This window comes from Petaurus breviceps, unplaced genomic scaffold, assembly GCF_028583685.1.
Source record: "Petaurus breviceps papuanus isolate PSGF00001 unplaced genomic scaffold, PetGlider_PUasm1.0 90895, whole genome shotgun sequence".
In the NCBI taxonomy this organism is placed as follows: domain Eukaryota; kingdom Metazoa; phylum Chordata; class Mammalia; order Diprotodontia; family Petauridae; genus Petaurus; species Petaurus breviceps.
Window position 1 is genome coordinate 12,139,353 of NW_027187372.1, and position 21,601 is coordinate 12,160,953.

At 33.8% G+C, this 21,601-nt stretch overlaps 1 protein-coding gene across 3 annotated transcripts in view; it reads right to left on the reverse strand.

Annotated features, from left to right (window-relative positions):
• Positions 1-21,601, reverse strand: part of BRINP3 (BMP/retinoic acid inducible neural specific 3) — a 515,429-nt gene that overhangs the window by 197,132 nt on the left and 296,696 nt on the right. For all 3 annotated transcript variants that reach the window (XM_069074446.1, XM_069074444.1, XM_069074445.1), the window contains exon 4: positions 17,859-18,049. In XM_069074446.1, coding sequence (XP_068930547.1) covers positions 17,859-18,049 — 191 coding nt within the window. The remainder of the gene's footprint in view (positions 1-17,858; positions 18,050-21,601) is intronic.

Below are 21,601 nucleotides of genomic sequence, written 5' to 3' on the forward strand. Positions count from 1 at the left end.
TCAAAAAAATATACTGTCACTCAACTACATTCCAAGAAATACCAGCAGGTATGAGTATACACCTACATATTAGCAGCTTGAATGCAAGCATTAAGATAATAAAAAGTCACAGAAAACTCTAACATCCTGTTACATGATTGCTGCCAATTCCTTCATGTCTTGGATCCTAGTTCATATTGTATTGTGTTCTTTCTTGAATTTTCCTTGTCAGTAACCTCCACTCAACTCCTGTTGCTCCTATAAGGCATACCTCCAAGAAGATATCCTAGCTTCTATAACCCAAAGCAGTCTAAAGTGTCACCCTCAAAAAGCAACAAAATTTAAATTCTAAATTTCTATAATAGGTACTGGTCTATGAATTGATTTTTTAAAAGAAAATTAAGAGGATAACACAAAAACAAATGATAAAAGAACTTCAAGCCTATTTAATGCATTTTATAGCACTTGAGAAACATAAAACATTGAAAGATAATGTGATTCAGATCATCCTCACATAAAATAATAAAAGAGATGCTAAATTGTAATAACTACATAATGTACAATTGAATATTAATATGACTTAAGGAATCTATATATACACAATAAAACCTAATAAATACATTGTAGAGAAAACTATAACTTCTCTGGAGGAACCAATTGTATATCTTTGGGAGATAGTGGCCAGCAAGAAGCAGAAGTTGATTGTATACTAAAATAATCGTGAGTTATACATATATTTTAACTATGTTACAACCCACAGCATGTTTCTTCAGATATTAGGGGCACTAGACGCAGCAGAAATGCTAGTAAAAAAAAGTTAAAAAGTAGTTGACTGAATACAAAAACATGTATTAAGGCTTACAATTTACAAGACACTTTGTCAACTTCTGGGCCTGTGAAACAAAAGGCAGGACAGTCCCTATTCTCAAGAAGCTCTTACTCTTATAAGCGGAAAAAACACTTAGAGGAAGTTTTGCATGTGAATCAGATAGAGAGGTCCACTGACCTTTTAGGGTATGGCTGCAAAACTAATGGTAATGCAGCTTCTTTAACTTTATCTCTATTGTTAAAACTATATCTGTTTCTGATATTAAGCCATTTTCAAGTGCCAAGTACTTTGGTAGTAAGATGGTAGCACATGAGTGTCAAGAAGTAACAGCCTGAAACAAATGCAGGTAGAAAAAGACTGGGAAGAAAAGGGGCACAACATTTATTAACGTCTACTATGTATACTGTGCAAGTCATGACAAATATAAAGTCAAAATCAACAGTAGTCTCTTCAGTTAAGGAGTTTACTTTTTACTAGGAGAAGACAACATATATACAACAAAATAAATCCCAGATACTTTGAAGAAGACTGGAGCACCAACTACTTGGGAGTTTAATTAAGTGACACTTTAGCTGAGCCCTGAAGGAACTAGGGATTCTATGAGAAGGTGAGGAAGAAGTGAATTGTATGCATAAGAGCAGCTTGTGCAAAAACACAGAGGCAAAGCATAGGGTGCTAAATTCAGGGCAATAAAGGAGACCAAGGAACAAAATGCTGACTGTTTGAAAGAGAATGATATGCAATAAACCTTGCAAGTGAGAGTGGAGTCAAATTATGAAGATCTTTAAATTCTAAAATAGTTCATATTTTATCATATAATAGATAGGAAGCTAATAATGTTCTTAAGGAGAAAAGTAATATGGTTGGCTTTGGGCTACAGGACGATTAATTTGGCAGCTACATGAATGATAGGCTGGATGGAGGAGATACAGGAAGCAGGGAATCTATCTAGTGGGCAGGGGGACTATTTCAAGTCTATACTGGACTGTGACACCCCCAAACAAGATAATAATGTAGGAAAATATTTAACAAAGTACAATGAAACATAGATGACATTTAAAAGCTAAGTCAATATGCAACTCACAAGAGTTTTTATGTATGAATTAGTCCTGCACCTCCTCTCTTTCTATTTCAATTTGAAAGTGCTTCTAAATTATAGGTAATAAAGGCCTTAAAGTAGGTGGGGTGGCCTTGCAAATGGAAAGGAAAGGATGTATAAAGATATACTGTGAAAGCAGAATAGACAAAACTTGACAACAAGCTGAAGATGAAGAACAATGAAAAGATGAGGATTCTCAAGTTGCAATCCAGAGTAAGCAGAAAGACAGTAGAAATAGAGACATTTAGAGGAAAAGACAAAATTGGGAGAAGATAGTATGGTTCAGTTGGACCATGTAGATTTTGAGATACATGCATACCTGGAACTCAGGATGCTAGAGCTGTATGTATGTATCTCTGTGTGTATGTGTATCTAGGAGTCATATGTGATATCATAGTAATGATATAACTGAACTTTTCGTTAAGTCAGTGCGGTGTAGTGGTGAGGGTACTCAATTTGGATTCAGTAAGACCTAGATTCAAATCCTACCTCAGACACTATATCTGTGACTACAGCTAGTCAATTAACTCCTATGTGACAGTTTCCTTATCTATACAGTGAGGGTATTAGACTCCATGGCCTCTGCTGTCATATTATTCTAAAATTACGGTCCCATGAATCTCTGAAAGCTGATAAAATCACCAAGAGAAGGTGTAAAAACAGAAGAGCACTCAGGAGAGAGTTTTGCAGTACACCCACATTAGGGAGTAGGGAATGCATGATGACCCATAAATTGAGAATGAGAAAGTGTGGTCAGGAAGTTAGAAAAAGAACCAAGAGAAGAAAAGGTCCCCCAAATCCAGGAGAGGGTAAGAGTTGATCATTAATATCAAAGGCAAAAGGTCAAGGAGGACTAAGATTTATCAATCAAAAGGTAGCTGATCATTTGCAAAAGGGCAGCTTCAATTGTTTGTTTGAAGAGAGAAGTCAAGTTAGCAAGAGTTTGAAAGGTAAAAATCAAAGAAAGTAATGGTAATTATAAATGACTTTTTTAATGGCAATTTGGTATCAAAGGGGGGAGAAATATATGAGGGAGTGGTAGGATGAACTGAGGGTGTTTCTTTTTCTTTTCTTTTTTATTAAGATGGGGAGATTTGACCAGTTTTATGCAGCAGGGAAGGATTCAATACACAAGAGAAACTGAATATAATAAAGACACAGAAGAAATGATGGAAGAGTTAAGTTTATAAAAGGAGAGAATGAATAGGATCAGGGCATGAAGAATTTGTTTTAATAACAAGGGTCATCATTTTTTGTCAAAATTTGGACCAGTGGATGAGAGAATGTGAAATGATATTCAGGGATTTGGGGGTATACAAGAGGGGAGAAGATGAAATAACAGGTAGCTTCTACTTATTAAATAAAGCAGAAGGTGAGGTTCTGCTTCTGAGAACAAAGTAAGTTTGGTATAAGAGGTTTGAGGAGGAAAGAAAGGATTTAGAAAAATAGCTCTGGAGAATTCATTTCAACAAGGATTTACTAAATGACAATTTGTCCTAAGTACTGTTAGACAGTGGGAATACAATGACAAAAAGAAAAGAGTGTCTCCTTTCAAAATTTTTCTATTCTTTTGAAAAGAAATACAAAGTATATACAAGTTAATATTAAATCTATGACATTCTACAACAAATTAACTGTAATGTTAATTTACAAGAGAAAAAAAAACTGCAGAGGGTACCACAGAAGAGTATTAAAGAGTGAAATAAAGATTATTTGACCTGCATCTATCGGACTGACCCAAATAAGTGTGAGGGAATGGAAAATGGCAGTCTGGGAAGGAAGACTGATTCTAGGCAGTCTACAACTTAGAAGCACAGGGATTCTGTGGGTAGCCTTCACAGTTTCAAAGGTAAAATTGCCTTATCAATCCTTGAGGAAGATGTATTAAAGGAGGTTGGGGTATATCATTTCTAAACATACAAAATATATTGAAATATTTGATAAAGCAAAAAATGTCTGACAAGTAGAACTTTTTACCTCATCAGTTAAGATAATTCTTATTCATTCTAAAACCTATTTAACGATGGGATTTATCTTAATTCAGGAAAGATTTGCACAAACTCTCTTCTTGTTTTACCTTACTCACATTTATAAATGAATAATGGTAACACATACATTTCTTTCAATAAGGAAAAGCACTATCCTAATATAAACTTTATTTACTTCTGATTTTATATTACCTTTTACTTTCATATGATTCATTTATTGCATTTTTTTGGTCTTCCACCTTTGGACCTCAATCCTCCAGGGGTTATCCTTTTTTATAAATAAATGAAGTGTGGTTCTGCTTTCCCTATGAAACTCTCAGATATTGCTTTATGAATTTTACATTGTCTTTGCACTTTTTACTCATTTTCTGTATCTACTGACTCTCCTCTTAATTTTGAATTGGTCTTTTCACTCTATTCTTGTTGTTCAGTCATTTTCATCTTACTCTGTCACCCCATTTATTTTTTTTTGTTGACTTTTTGTTTGTTTTGGCAAAAATAATAGAAAGGTTTACAGATTTCTTCTACAACTCACTTTACAGGTAAGGAAACTAAGGCAAACAGGTTTAAGTGACTTGCCCAGGGTCACCCAATTAGTAAGAGTCTAAGGTCAGATTTGAATTGAGAAAGATGAGTCTTCCTGACTCTAGGCCTAGCACTCTGTTACCTAGATATCCTTGCCACCTAGATACACTCATTCTGTTCAAGCTGTCTCTAAATTGTAAAACTTTGCTCTTTTTATATAAGTGTTTACATTTATTTTCTTATTTAAAATGCTGATCTATGTAGACTCATCATATATTGAGTTAAAGGAACATTAGAAATTATCTAATCCCAAATCATCACTGTATAAATGAAAAAAAAAAAACTAAAATTCAAAGCAATCAAGTGGAGATATCCACATCAAACACTTTAAACTCTCAGTTAGTTAACTACTCACCTCCCATGACCTACTCTTTCACCTTGTGTCAGCAACACATGAACACAGTCATATCCTTGATAGTCATTCCCCCAAAAAAACACCCCCTCCACATTCACAATTTTCTAGTTCCTCTTATCTAACAATGACCTATTGCTTTTCAATTAATCAATTAACATTTATTAAGTGCCTTCTATTGCTAGGCACTGTGATCCTCCTTTCCCCCTACCTTCCCTTAGCAAACTTTATTGTTGATTGGTCTATCTGTCTCAAGTCTCTCCCTATACCAAACAATCCTCCATTGAACTACCAAACTGGTTTTTCTAAAGAGAAGGCCTGATTATTTCACTCCCCTGAATTCCAGTCTCTTACCTTCAGGATCAAATACAAAATCCTGTTTGGTGTTCTAAGAGCTTTATAACCCTTTTGGTCTTTTTGTGTGTCATGCCCCAATTTGCTGTTTCTCAAACAAAACATTCCATGTCAGCTCCAAGCATTTTCTCCCCTGTGCTTGGGATGCTCTCCTCCCCATCTCTGCCTACTGGCTTCCATGCCTTCCTTCGAGTTGCAACTAAATTCCCATTTTCTATAAAAATCCTTTCCCAGCCCCATTTGATTTTAGTGCCTTCCCTCTTTTATTTCCTATTTCCCCCACAAATGGCTTGTTAGTACAAATTTGCTTTCTTTCTCTCCCATTAGAATTTGATGTTGGTAGCTACAGGATTGTCCTTACTTCTTTTCCTCCCACTTTTAGACTCTTACTTTCAGCCCTATTTGTCTATTTAGTGCCTCACTTTCATTTTAAAAGGTATCATTGCATCATTGTGTTTGTTATGAGGGAGCCTAAGTTCAACCCAACAAATTAAATCAATAAGCATTTATTTAGTAACTACTATGTGCCAAACACTACACTAATAAACAGATTACCTTATCTTCAGCTCTCCAATGAGTATAATGCTTTTTTTTTTTTTTAAGCAATTGGGGTTAAGTAACTTGCTCAAGGTTACACAGCCAGTTATTTCTCGGTGTGGTGCTAAGTATCTGAGCCCGGATTCAATCCCCAGGGCATCCTGACACTGGGGCTGGTACTCTTACTTGCTGAGCCACCTGGCAGCCCCTAGTATAATGATTATTTTACAGGTTATAGTTATAAAGCATTATATAAGTAAGCTAACATTTATTGCTCACTTATTTGCCTAAAATTTCCTCACATATATACTGTGTTCCTATTCCACTTCATTTAGTATCCTTGTTTTATTTGGATATGATTTCTATCATATTGAGAAATACTCTAAAGTAGAAACTTGTTTTTAAGATATTCTTGTAAAAAGTAGTGCGAGGTACTCTTTTCCATTAAGCCCATTTAATTCATACAGAAGTTGGACATAGATTTCAAAAATATTTTAATCTCTAATGTACATACACTGCCTTTTATTCTTAGAAGTTAATTCTTCTTTTATTTATTCATCCATCTATCTGTCTGTTTATTTTAAGTTCAATTTTATTTTTTTTCAGGTTCTCATTCTGTTTTTGTTCTCCCACCCTAATGAGAGCACAAGGAAAACAAAACCTATTGCAAATATGTATTATTCACTAAAACAAATGATCACTTTGGCTATGTTCTAGAAGTATACGTATATGTAACATGTGATAATATTCAGTCATAAATATGAAGTGACTATTATGTGCCAGGTACTATGCTAATGGCTGGGGATACAAAAAGAGACAAAAGACATTTCCTGCTTTAAAGAAGCTCCAAATCTAATGAGGGAGATAAGATGCAAATAAATATTCAAACAAGCTAAATAAATAAATGAATAAAATAGCTTTAATTTCTTCCTTTGAAAACTTCCTATTCCTTTGAGTCTTGGGGAATGGGACTTAATCTCAGAAACTGGAATCAGTTCCTTGATTGCATATGCAACCGTCCTTAGAGAACTTTGCCATGTATAAATAAAAGGAAATCAGCTTACAGATTAAGAGATAGAGAGGTGAAATATTATCTATTTCTCTCTGTCTCTCTTAATTTCTAATCTGAGTCCATCACCTCTAGAAGTGGGTAAAATATTTCAGCATGAGCTTTTTTAATTGTGCTTTATCATTGGTTTGATCACAGTTCCTAAGTCTTCTAAAGCTTTTTGTCTTTACAATATTTTTGTTTTATAACTTATTTTTCTGGTTCTACTTATTCATATTATATCAGTTTATATAAGTCTTCTTGTTTCTTCGGAATCATCTTCTTCATAATTTTATAGCACAATAATATCTTACTATGTTCATATATGGCAAGTTATACAACTATTCTCTAATTCACAGGAACCTCTTCAATTCCCAGTTCTCACACACAAAAAAGCTGCTATAATTATTTTTACAGATATGGGTCTTTTTTCTCTTTCTTTAGTTTTTTTTTTTTTTTTTTTGACGGCTTAAGATCTAATTGTTTATTTTTTAAGGTTTAAACATTGTGTTTTTTTTTTTTTTTTTTTTGTTTTTTTTTTTTTTTGGACAGCTATAGATCTAATAGTATTATTGTGATGGGTTAAAAGATAGGCATTTTTTTTTTTTGCTTTTGGAGGGCAATTGGGGTTAAATAACTTGCCCAAGGTTACATGGCTAGTTTTTTTGTTTTAAGTGTCTGAGGCCGGATCCGAACTCAGGTCCTCCTGACTCCAGGGCTGGTGCTTTACTCACTGCGCCACCTAGCCACCCACAGATATGCATATTTTAATTGATATTTGGACATCATTACAAACTGCTTTCCAGGATGGCTGGAACAGTTTAAAGTTATATCAATAGTACATTAATGTATCTGTTTTCCTACCACCCTTCCAACATTTTTTGTGTTCCTTTTTTGTCAACCTTGCCAATATGATACATAAAAGGTAAACCTACAAATTATTTTAATTGGCATTTCTCTAATTATTGTTGATTTAGAAAATTATTTTTGTATGGCTGTTTATAGCTTGGATTTCTTCCTCTGAAAACAATGTTAATTACTTCTTTATGTTTCATGACCTCAAAACACAAGTTAAAACATAGTGACCAAAAAAAAAAAAAAAGTATATGACATTGTTCTCCATTAAACAATGATGCTGTTTTAAAATGAAAAATAATAAAAAAAACAAATGATGCTAATCATATGGTTAGAAAAATCTAAATATTGTTTTTAAAATGTTGTTTATAAAACAGAATAGTTATTGATTGCACTATAATTATTCTAAATACAATACAGTACATGCAGAATTAATAGAAATTTCATTCAGAAAAAATAGCAGCATATAGGGTATTTCAAATAGCTCTCCAGAATACCTTGTAGGAGTATAAGGTATCACAGCATTCATGATGTAAGCAGCCTGGAATAATATATTTATAGGTGTAATCGGAAGCCTGCATAAATATTTAAATTTATTGATAATAAATTCCCACATTAATTCAATGCATGCACTTTGCTTCCTCTCAAAAGTTGGATAGGTTAATGATGTGACCTTTGTAGTAGACTTCATCAAGTTTGCATGTGATTTTTATTCACACACATTTATTATCAGGATGCTGTGGAAACCACTGATGATAAAGTAAATGTGGATGAGTAAACTCTAAGAATTAGCTCAGGGCCATTTTGACCTGAATATGCTGTAGGAGAAAGGAAATATAAAAAGAAGACATAGAAATCTTTACATTAATCACTAAACTTAGTAGTTGAATTGAGGATGGGTCACAGAGGCTCTGGTAAACCCCAGAAAAACATATATAATCAGCAAAATAGTATCATGTCCATAGGTTATTAAGAGCACATGTTTATTAGCAAATTTCTGTGATCATCAGCATATAACTACTTATAAGGAAAAGTGAAAACATGATTATATATGCATATGTTCATATCCAATCATGATTTATATTGATGATAGTTACAGGGAAAGTCTACAGCCTTAAAAGATAAAGCAAAGTCACTCAACAACATGAACCACCCACTGCACCGGGGATAAAAAAAAAAGGCAAAAGACAGTCCTTAAACTCAATGACCTCACCTACCACAGCTACCAACACCAAACTAGTCTAGGAAAACTGGGACTAGCAATGTAGTTTTTTTTTTTTCTTAAAGTAAGATGAACCTTTAATACAATTACAAAAGCAAAATGGAAAATTAATTAATTGATTTTACCATTAGTAAGCAAACCACTTTTCTACAAAATCCTGCCCTATGAGCATTATTATCAAGAGTAATGTCAACATCACTTTTAAAGCTTTAAAGTCACATTTTCTCCATTCAAAAATTTGAGTGGAGGTTTGGGAGTATCATCAAAATCTTTTTCTTTCAATACTGCATAGAATAGGCCACATTAAAAAAAAATGTATTAAGCATACACTTTCAACAAGAACATTGACCTTTGGTTTATTTTTGTATTTTCTTTCTAGCAATTTTTAAAAATGTTTGTTGGGTAAAGATTTACATAATATGAATTTTTAAAATTTTCCTGATAAGTATTTCATTAATATAAGATGAAAACCCAAAATATCATAAATATATATTTAGACTGTACCAAAGTTGTTTGTTTGTTTGTTTTTTTAAAGAATAACACAGGGGTAGCTAGGTGGTGCAGTGAACAGAGCACAGCCTCTGGAGTCAGGAGGATTGAGTTCAAACCTGGCCTCGGACACTTATAGCCGTGTAACCTTGGGAAAGTCTTTAACTTCAATTGGCCTGCCTTCCCCCCCTCCAAAAAGCAAAAATAAATAATAATAAATACATCCCAAAAAAAGAATAACAAGGGTTCATTTTAAAGCATATAAAATGCTTCTTTAAAAACTTGTGGTGACACGGTGAATAGAGCACCAGCCCTGGAATCAGGAGAACCTGAGTTAAAATCTGGCCTCAGATACTTGACACACTTACTAGCCGTGTGACTTTGGGCAAGTTACTTAACTGCTATTGCCCTCCAAAAGGCAAAAACAAAACAAAAACTTGATATTTGCTTAATATTTATAATCTTATTTTTAAATTGTTATATTTTGGAAAACATATTTTTAATAGCACAGATCTGAGGTTTTAGGAGTCAAGTGACTGTTTTTATATCTTTAAATATTAACATATACATATATACATATGTCTCTCTCTACATATATATGTATATATATATATATATATACACACACTCTTAGAATATACTTTGAACTCCTCATCAATGCTAAAGGACAATACTGCATTATTATGCTTAGGATATCTGAATATAAATTAATACACTTTTACTTTGTTAGCAAGAACTCACTTCAATCATTACATTTTTTCAGTGGAAAGAATATTGTGAATGTAGAGACCAATTATAAACTTAATAAGAGACTTCTAATTTTAGACTAACAATAATATTCAGAAATTCACAGATAACATTAAATCATATTCAATGTATTGCCATTTTCATTAAATTGTAACAGTTAACCAATATAGTAAAACTTTATCAACTTTGTGATTATAGATGTGTTGATGAAGTATAACATATATATGCATATACATATGAATAATAACTGAGAAAAACATTTTTTGTGATAGTTTCAGGAAGTGAAGGCACACTAATTGCTTAATTTATTTCTAAGAATTTGCATGACAAAGGCTGTTTTCATTTAACAGATTAAATCACACATGTTACTGTTGCTATCATATTTTGCTTAATTGTGCTTGTTTTGTGGTTCATTTTTTGTTTTCTGGGAAGGGAAGTGGGGGCAGTTCACAATATGGTTAATTCACATTGGCCTCACTCAAACACCTTAAAACCATTAGAAACAAACAAAAATAGCCCTTGAAAATACATGCTACATTACAAATTCTCATATATTTTAATTATTGCTATTTCTAGATTTGCTGATCAGAAGACTAGGGAATTGCAACATTACAGATTTAGAAATTAATTTTATTTCAGTTTTACAAAATCCATTGTAAGCATATTATATTATTTCCCCAACTATTTCCAAAATTTAAGAAAAAGTTAAATCAAATCATTGTTCATACCAGAAGACAGTAGATTTTTGTGGTCTACTTTCCCCTAAAAAATAATAGTCCTTTTGTTGCTCTGCCCATACTTAGATATGGGTCACAGTACTGGGTGGCTGTTCCAGGGTGAGGAGGGGCACTAGAGCACCAGAGCTTGCAGCCACAATGGTGCAGGAATGGTAAGTACACTTCAACTTAGATGATTCCACCTTGAAAGAACCAAAAACTTACAGATCCTTTAGAAGTATCTCTGAAAACGGAAACACAAAACCCCTGAAGCTTGGGATAGCGCACCTTCCATACTGGAAGCAGAGCCCCACTTTAACAGAGAGTTAAAAGTCAAGAATCAGATCAGAAAAATGAGCAAAGAAGTTTCTCTGATAAAGGCCTAATTTCTCAAATATATAGAGAACTGAGTCAAATTTATAACAATAGAAGCCATTCCCCAATTCATAAATGATCAAGATATATGAACAGTTTTCAGATGAAGTAATCAAAGCTGTCTATAACCATGAGAAGGTACTGTAGCAGCAAGCACCCCAAGCACATCCTCAGGGTTTGCTATCCATACAGGTTCTTGGATCTGCTTTGTTAAAGGAAAGCAACTCAAAATGGGTTAACAAGCTTACTTTAATCAGTCAGACATAAATCGTTTATCTTGTTCAGGGGAAAAGGTCAGCACCCCGAACTTCAGAATATACAGACAATTATCAAGACAGAAACAGATCAAGTACACAGCTTTCCAAACTGTGCAACCATTACATCCATACCAAACAACATCTGGGTTTCAAAGCCGGGGGGCTCTGGACAACGGCTAGCCCAGAGTTTCATCAAATCACAGAACACTTCTCAAAGTGAGCCCCAAAACAAAGCTACACATCAGGGCTTATATAGCCTTCTCCTGGCTCAGAGAATGTAACAACCTTTTGGACCCACTGGCCAATCAAAAAGTATCTACTGAAAAACAAGCCTTCCAACCCAGGCTTCAGGTGCACTTTAGCCTAGGGGCAGGGAAGATCTTCCAAATTTGCATTCCCATTACAGGTACCTGGACTGGAGGAATGCAAATTGAAACAATTCTGAGAAACTACCTCATACTTATTAGATTGGCTAATAGAACAGAAAAGGAGAATGTCAAATATCGGAGGGGATGTGGGAAAAAAGAAACATTAATGCACTGTTGGTGGAGTTGCGAACTGATTCAACCATTCTGTAGAGCAATCTGGAACTATGCCCAAAGGGCTATAAAATCATGCACACCTTTGACCAAGCAATGCTACTACTAGGTCTTTATCCAAAAAAAGAAAAAAATTTAAAAACAGAAAAGGACTCATATGCATGGAAACAGTTCTTTTCTGGTGGCAGGAAGTTGGAAATTGGGAGGGTGCATATCAGTTGAAGATTGACTGAACAAATTGTGCTATGTGATTGTAATGGGATCCTATTGTGCTATAAGACACGAAAAGCAAGATGCTCTCAGAAAAACCTGAAAAGACTTATGTGAGCTGATGCAAAGTAAAAGATACTTTGTACAAAATAATAGAAATATAGCAAAGTGATCAGCTGTGAATTAGTTAGTTATTGTCAACAATACAGTGATCTATGACAACTCTGAAGGACTCATGAAGAAAAATGCTATCTATCTCCAAAGAACTGATGGTGTCTGAATACAGATTGAATCATACTTTTTTTTTTTACTTTCTTTAATCTTCTTGAGTTTTTTTCATCTATGTTATCTTTTCACAACATGACTAATATGGAAATTTGCTTTGCATGACTACACATTTATAAACTATATCAAATTATCTGCCTTCTCAATGAGTGTGGTGGGGATGTGTAATGGAAATGTAAATTTTAAAGATCTTCCCTGCCCCTAGGCTAATGTGCACCTGAAGCCTGGGGTGGGAGGCTTGTTTTTCAGTAGATACTTCTTGATTGGCCAGTGAGTCAATAAGGTTGTTACATTCTCTGAGCCAGGAGAAGGCTATATAAGCCCTGATGTGTAGCTTTGTTTTGGGGACTCACTTTGAGAAGTGTTCTGTGATTTGATCTGAATTCTGGGAAGCCGTTGTTGAGAGTCCCCCGGCTTTGAAAAACCCAGAATGTGGAAACCCAGATGTTGACTGGGTATGGATGTAATGGTTGGACAGTTTGGAAATCTGTCTACTTGATGTTTCTGTCTTGATAATTATGCCTGTATACTTTGAGGTTCAGGGTGCTGACCTTTTCTCCTGAACAAGGTAAATGATATATGTCTGACTGATTAAAGTAAGCTTGTTAACCCATTTTGAGTTGCTTTCCTTTAACAAAGCAGATCCAAGAACCTGTGGTAGCTGCAAACCCTGAGGACGCTTGGGGTGCTTGCCGCTACAGGATGGAGGAAGGTATAGAATTTGGAACTCAAAGTTTTAAAAATGAGTGTCAAAAATTGTTCTTAAGTGTAATTGGGGAAAATCCTAAATAAATAAAAATAGAATAATAGTCCTATATTTCTTAAGAGTTAATATAAATTACATATGTAAATCTCTCACTTCTAAATGGGAGAAAAACCCCATCGTGAATGCTAAGTACTGATGATGAATGCAAGAAATCAATAGTTTGATATGAGCTTTACTGTAAAGCCATCTTCTATGATAAAATGTGGGGTTTTTTTTTTTTCAAATTACTGCATATATATTTGAAAAAACCTTCTGCCAGGCCTTTTCACTTAAATCTCAAAGTAAATATCTCTAGGATTATTTTATATGTGAGTGTTTTGAAAATAAACTATAATTTCTACATAAATACAAGTGAGATTTTATTATTTAAGGTTTCAAAATATTATTCTTGTTCCATACCATTAAATTATATATACATTAATCATAACTGTGAAGTGATCTGGCCTCTACTCCCTCCCCTTACTCTTGTTATCTTCCTGCCACTCTCACCTCTTATTTTTGTTGAAGACACCACAATGGATCTAGTCACCTAAGATGTTAAACTTAATGTCGTCCTCAACATCTCACTTTCACTTACCCTACACATTCATTCCAAATCTCATTTCAATCTCTACAACATCCCTAACATTTATTCCCCTTCTCTGCATTCATACAACCAACGCCCTGGTTTAGGCCATTATCATCTCTTACTTGTACTATTGCAATAGCCTCCCAATTTCATTACCTACGAAAAGTATCTTACATCCCCAAGTAATCTTTCACACTGATGCCAAATTGATTTTCCTATGCATAAATCAGAGTGCATCATTCCCCTTCTCTTCTCAATAAACTCTATTTATATTGATGTACATAAGTGGGTAGATATATCTATTTGTGTATATATGTATATGTGTATATATATACACTTATGTACACATACATACACTGTGTATATACACATGTGTATGTATAGATAGATCTATCTATATAAATCTATCTAGATAGGTATACTGATATGTATATATGTAAGAGAAAGAGAGAGAGAAAGAAAAACAGTCTTTTCAGACAGAACATTAGGTCTTAGAGTCCAAAGATTACTTGCTTTTTTCTTTTTATCCCCAGGACCTAGCACAGTGTGAGGCACACAGCAGATGCTTTATAAATGCTTATTATTCATGAGAGTGAATCATTTATAATAGTAGAATAACATGATCTAGTCATTGGGAGAGACTTCAGATGAAAAAAGCCATCTTCTTTCAACATCCTGAACAAAGTTCACCAAGCATATGACTGAAACCTTCTAATTGAGAGAATTCACTACCTTCTAAAGCAGCCCATTTCACTTTGGGACAGCTGAAATCCTTAGGGAATTTTTAATTATATCCTGCATGAATCAGTCTCTCTATAATTCCTACTAATTGTTCCTAGTTTTGGCAAGTGGGGTCTTTAATTCCTAATTCTTTTACCACAGGACAGATCTGGGGGAAAAAAAAAATTACTCCCTAAGTCTTCCTATTCTCTAAACATTTCTAGTTCCTTCAACCCAAGACAACACCATGATCTTGAAGTTCTTTTATATTCTGGCCATCTTTCTATGAATGGCTCTAAGATTATGAATATCCTTTCTAAAATTCACTGACCAGAACAGAACACTTTCTTGCAGATGTGTTCTGACACTGGCTCTGGAATCAGAAGCCCTTGGTTCAAATCCTGCCTCTATTGCTTACTAACGAACATTGGACAAGTTACTTAAAAGTGCCGTAGTTTCCTCATTTGTAAAATTAGGGGTAAGACAAGATAGAAAGTGAGACCCCTTCCAAGGTTCTTATGATCCTAAGATTCTCACTTCCATTTTTTTAAACAATATCTTTCTCAATAGAAACTTCCAAAAAGGTATTATTTTTTCCATTCACAATGTTCACTCATTTTTGAATTTTCATTCTACTAAAACCTCCAGATCTTTTTCAGATGAACTACTCTCTATTTATGCTTCCCCATCTTATAATTGTGAAGTTTTCTTGAAATAGAAGATATAAATTACATTTATCCTGATTAAATATCATTTTACTTAATTCAGCTTAATATTCAAGTCTACTGAGATAATTTCTGATCCTAACTATGACCCAAAGTATAATTAAGCTTTCCTTTTTTTCAGCTCTGTGTCATTTTCACAATTGTTAAGCATAGTATCCATGCCTTTATCTAAATCACAAAAACAAAGCTAAATAGCACAAGTCCAATGAAAAACCATTTCTGCCTCTTTATTCAGACTTTCTTATAACTTGACATTGACCTGTTAGCCACAACATATTAAGTCCTATCACTCAACCAGCACTATTATCATCTAGCTCATATTTACCATTTTTCCTCACAAGGAATGCATAGAAGACTGTGAAAAGCTTCCTGCAACATTCCCCATTTTTACTGGCACAGTGCTAAACACCATGAGAACACAAAATTCAAAGGAACCTAAGAGATCCCTAGTCCATTGGTTACTAAATGGGGTGCACAGGAAGGAAACGTTAGCATATCTATTTATTTTTATATGTATATGAAGAAAGAAATTGAGCTTTGCTAATATTTAACATGAGGATTGAGAATACAAGCACCCTCATTCAATTCATAAATCATAGGGTCACGTATCACATATTATACAAAAAATATCATTAGGGAAAAAAAGGAAGTTTTACAGTGGATAGTAGTTGTCCATGACATCTTCACTTTATTCATTTTCAGTATATTGTGACAAAAAGTACTTCACTCAGACCTACCACTGTGGATTTACAGGTTATATCTAAATTTAATTAAGGCAATAAAACTTCATGTAATGAACAAAGTAGTTTAAACAGATTTTTGCAAAAAAAACAAGAATTGATGATAACACTAATATTTGAGCACAAGTAAATAAAAAACAAAATGGCTGAGCTGACTTTTAATATTGCTAGTATTACTTCTTTAGTTACTTTGTGAGTTAAAACCAATTACAATGTAATCAAATCTGACAAGGAATTTGGTTAAAAATAAAAATGATCACGATTACTTTGAATATGGTTTTTACTTACCCTACCATTAATAATTTTATTTACTACCATTAATGATTAGCCTTGTCTCATGTTTTTTTTATTTTTTGAAATATTAATGATAGTATGAATCCATCACAAATAGCAAGATATTTCATGGCTTAAAAACTGTAATTGACACCTATAAAAATTCTATTTATCGGGACAGCCAGGTGGCGCAGTAAGAGCGCCGGCCCTGGCATCAGGAGACCCGGGATCGGTTCTGGCCTCAGATACTTGGCACCCACACAAAATAACTGGCTGTGTAACCTTGAGCAAGTTATTTAACCCCAATTGCTTTAAAAAAATTATATTTATACACCTTAAAAACTTGTAAATATAATTTTCCTATATTTTTAAAAATCTTCCAGAGCTTCAGTGAATTTTAAACCAATTTGTTAAACATAATAAAATACAACACTAATTATTTTGCAAGAACAACTAACTGATATAAAGGACGATAGAATCTTGGTAGCTGAATTTCAAACAAAAGCTTTACAAAATTGATGCATAGGATTGAAAATGAATACCATTATTTAGCTTGCCCAGGTAACAGCAATGCACTTAAATCATTTAGGTATACTGTATATAATTTTGTGAATTTAATTTAAATTTGTGAACTATATTTTTCAGCTATGACAACCTTTACAACTAAGTATCAGAATATATTGATCTTAGAACTGTACTCACATATTGCCATATGACACAGTATTATACCAAAATAACAATAAAATATATTTACCTGTACTGTTCTCACTGAAAATATTACAGATATATTTATTAAGAATAAATTTCTCATTTTTTCATTTTAATAAAGTAAATAATCTTCCTAAGCCTCAGTTTCCCTAGCTATAAAATGAAGAAGTTAAACTAGATGGCTTTTGAGATTTCTTCTAATTCTGAATGTGTGATTCTACACATACCCATGCATACACATACACACGTGTGTATATATACATTTTAATTATTTTTTCATTTTTATATCATCATTTAAAAATTATCCAATTAGTAAATGTCTTCGAGTTGGTATATTATTTATATATATGTTATAAATATATTTACATATGTAAGCATAGTAGGAGATAGGCAATTTATAAGCAAACAAATGTCCATATATCAGATAATATATGCTTCAAAATTTCTATTGGCAGGGGTGTACAATCAAAATACCTTGGATATCACAGGGCTAGCCAAGTAACTGATAGATTCTTCATTCACTTTCAGTGAAAAAAGAGAAAAGATTTTTGAAAAAAAAAAAAACAAGAAATTCACTCCCTTCCTTCAAGTTAATGGTAAATCTACATTCACACAACTTTATGTTCTTGACCCTGTTCAATATAAAACAATCAGTCTTCTGTGAGCTAATTAGGATGGTTCTAATTTTATGCTGCCTAATTAAAAAGCTTAAGGTGCAGAACACAGCTTCCAGGTAAAATTAGTGTCAAAACTACCTCACAATTACAAAAGCATACTGTAAAAGAATGGGAAACAAATAATACTCAGCTAATTTTAATGGTAGCTAATGCATATTTCAATCTTTCAAAGGAAGGAAAATACAGAACTACACAATTGTAGAACAAGCTCATACCTTTATGGCAGTGGATGCAATTTGAATGTGGTGAAGTCTCCGTAGTGTGCTGTCCCTATCAATGAAATAGGAAGCAGCAAGTTGATGAAGAGTCTCAAGAGTGACTGAGGAACTATTGGTTGTAGAATCACTTCCTTCTGATCTCTTACTCAACTTCCGCTTATCCACAAAAATTGTGAGTGACTCCTCTCCTGCAGCAAGAACATATTCAATCAGTCATCAAGTCCCATTGATTGTATCATAAAATACTCCTTAAATATTTTCCACTCTTACTCAAATAACCTCTTTTCAGGCTCTGAAACACCTTGCCTCCACTTTGATAATAGGTTCCCCAGTCAACCTTAGGTAAATCTTGCTAAAATATATTAGGAATTATGTCACTATATTGTTCAGAAAACTTTTTTGTCTCTCGATTAGCTACAGAAAAAGGTCAAAATGTTTTAGCTCATAAAAGAGGACACATAGCCTCTGTATTAGTAAGGCCTGAGAGGTCTAAATCCTTCCTTTAACACTACAAGTCATTTGACATCTCTAATCTTCAGTTTCTACATCTGTAGAAGGAAGGGTTTTGACTACATGGCCCCTCAAATACCTTCCAGGTATATAATGTAATTATGCCTCCACACTCTTACTTTGTCCTTCTCCAATGTTATATTCTCCTTCACCTTTCCAAAATTCCAGACAATGGATACTGTCTGTAATTTGATTAACAGGCCATGAGTTTTCTTACTTCCCTTTTTGCTTTTGGCCACAACATTGCTCTACATAGAATGCTCTATTTCCTGAGAACCACTTTGAAAAATTACATTCATTCTTAAAGGCCCAACTCTAAATTCACCTACTCTATAAAATTGTCCTTAATTTCTAAGAGCCAGAAAATTTTTTCCTGTCATGGTTCTCAGCTTACTGTTGTACTTTTCCTGAGCATATCTTATATCACTTATGTAACTCTACACAAAGTTCTTTGTACACTTATTTTGTCTGCCTTAGTAGATAGTAACGTCCTTGAAGACAGAGATTATATATAGATAGATGGACCTTACTATCGTGTGTGTGTGTGTGTGTGTCTATGTGTCTGTGTGTGTATATGTATTTTCTTCTTGCTAGGTGATCGTCAGAATCACAGAATCAAGATCACCAGGTAAGATAAGGTACCAGGCACTGATGTCTTTTCTCAAGCTCAATTGCTAAGCATTCAAACCCTACTGCAGAGAGTATAACCCTGATGCACTGGTCATGTTCTAATACCAAAAATATGTTTACCTAAAAGAACGCACACAGGGCAAATTCTCATAGAAACCAGAAGAAGCATTATAAGGACACTCTCAAGGTCTCTCTGAAGATCTTTGGAATAGATTGTGAGACATGGGAAACACTAGCACAAGACCACCCAGCATGGCATGTATGCTTCAAAGAAAGTGATGAGCAAAGCTCTATGAGCAAAGCAGAACTGCAGGAGCTCAAAGGAAACATGAGGTGCACAAATTTAGAGACATCTCCACTCTAAATGTTTATATGGACAATGAGCATTCTAAGCGTGAATTGGTTTATCAGCCACAGTTGAAAATACTGTATCTTGACCCCAACATTGTGACAACATTTTGGTCCTCTTACAGAATGAAGGACAACAACTATAAATCTAACAGTCTACATATGCATATGCATATGCACATAGGCAGGTGTATATATATATATATACATGCATATATCACATATACATATACATATGTCTTCAGCATCAGAACATAGTAGGTATTACAAAATTGTTTTTCTAATTGACTTTAACAATATTGGTAATATTTTGTGGATTTGAAGACTAACAAAAATTAGGGCTATAATTAGAGAACATACAGAAATTTGGAACAAGATAAGATTACTACAGAAAAATTTTAAATAGAATGTCTTTTCATATATATTGCTGAACTAATTTACTACCATTTTTATTCCAGAATTCATCCAGTCTTCTGGAGTCACATCTGTGTATTTGATTTTAAAAACACTGTATATGAAATCATCAGTATCATGGAAATATTTAAAAACTTATCTCTACATTATCCATCTTAAAACTATTTTAATAGCCTACTATAACTCATTCATAATTCTCACTTTTTTTCTGACCCTGAGATGAAATAGCAAAAATCCCACATGAGAGCACTACAGACCATTTCTACATTCTTCCATGGGAATGTGGTCCATAACAGTCAAACTTGATGTTTGCTCTAGTTCTCTTGCATCCCCATCTGTTATAATGGCAATGTGCCCACTCATAAGGTTTTATGCCAATTTCAAAAAAGCATATGAGCCAAACAACATACCCTAGGGGGATATCATGCCTCTTCTCTGCTTTCTGCTCAACCTCCTCTCCATGACCCCAGCAAAAAATAAAATTCTTCTCAAAAAACATAATCTTAGTTGAAAATTAATCCAAATTAAGAACACACACTTATCTTATTAAATATAATATTTTGACATTTATAAAGGAGCAACAAATGCCATTATCTTAAAATTGCATTTACAATTTGTGTTTCTAGAATGAAAATTGAAACTTTGATTCAAATACTTGCTGAAATTTCCCTCAAAATCTCACTTGTATAAAACCTAAAAGTGAAATAAAAGTTGAACTACAAACAAAAACAAAAAAAAATCCCTAAATGTGACTTAAAATTGTGCGTTTATTGCCACTGACATCATTTAAAACTTATAGATTTCTTCAGGAGCAACAAATGTAGTAGCAGCAGTTTCCCAAGACCTTTAGGCTACATTCATGCTTGAAAAGAACTGGTATAGGACTAGAAGCAAATTCCTCTCTTATCTTGAAGCAGCTGTCTGCATACTCCCAGTGAGGATCTTCATCCCAGTTGCAAAGTTTCTTAAAGTAGATTTCATTGTAAAGCATATCAACTCTTCTTCCTCCAGGCACCCAAGACTAAGAAGAGACTATGGTTGGGAACTTATCCCCAGGAATCTCTCATGAGTTCATACTATATTGTCCTAATCTTGAAGTTTGGCTTCCTATTTACAGACCCCCCAGGGCAGATAGTGCTTGGAACTCAGTCACAAAACACAAAGCTACTGAGAGAAGGAGAGAGTTAGTAATGGAACCTGTGGTGTAATAGGATCTCTAGGTTTGGGGAGTAGGCAAAATGCTATCCTAATGAATAAATACAAGTGAAGAAGATAGCAGCATTCAAGTATTACTGACCTACTGTTCATGTTCTGAGGTTCCAGTATTGTACATCTCCAAAAGAGTTAGAATTGGGATGCATTTGTTTTGCAGTACATAATTAAGAATTAGTACCAACTATTGAATTTGATATTGAAATATCTATGTTTTCTGTAACCTTAAGCAATCCATATCACATCAAGTATCAATTTTCCCTTAAAAGTGTTCTTATTTAATGGTAATGTCCATACTTGAGGACAGTCCATACTCTGGCCAACATTATATATGGATTTTGCTAATATGTGAAACAAAAATTCAGTACTACAAGGAGCTATGTATGATTTTACCATGTGAGATTTCATAACCATCTTAGGGAAAAAAATAACAACAAAAAAAGACATTGATAAATGTTGGAAGAGCTATGGGGAAATAGGCACATTGATGCACTACTGTCTATTATTGGTGGACCTGTGAATGGGTACAGCTCATTCTGGATGCAATCTGGAACTGTGCACACAAAATTACTAAATAGTGAATTCCCTTTGACCTAGTTATGCTGTTGCTATACTTATGTGCCAAA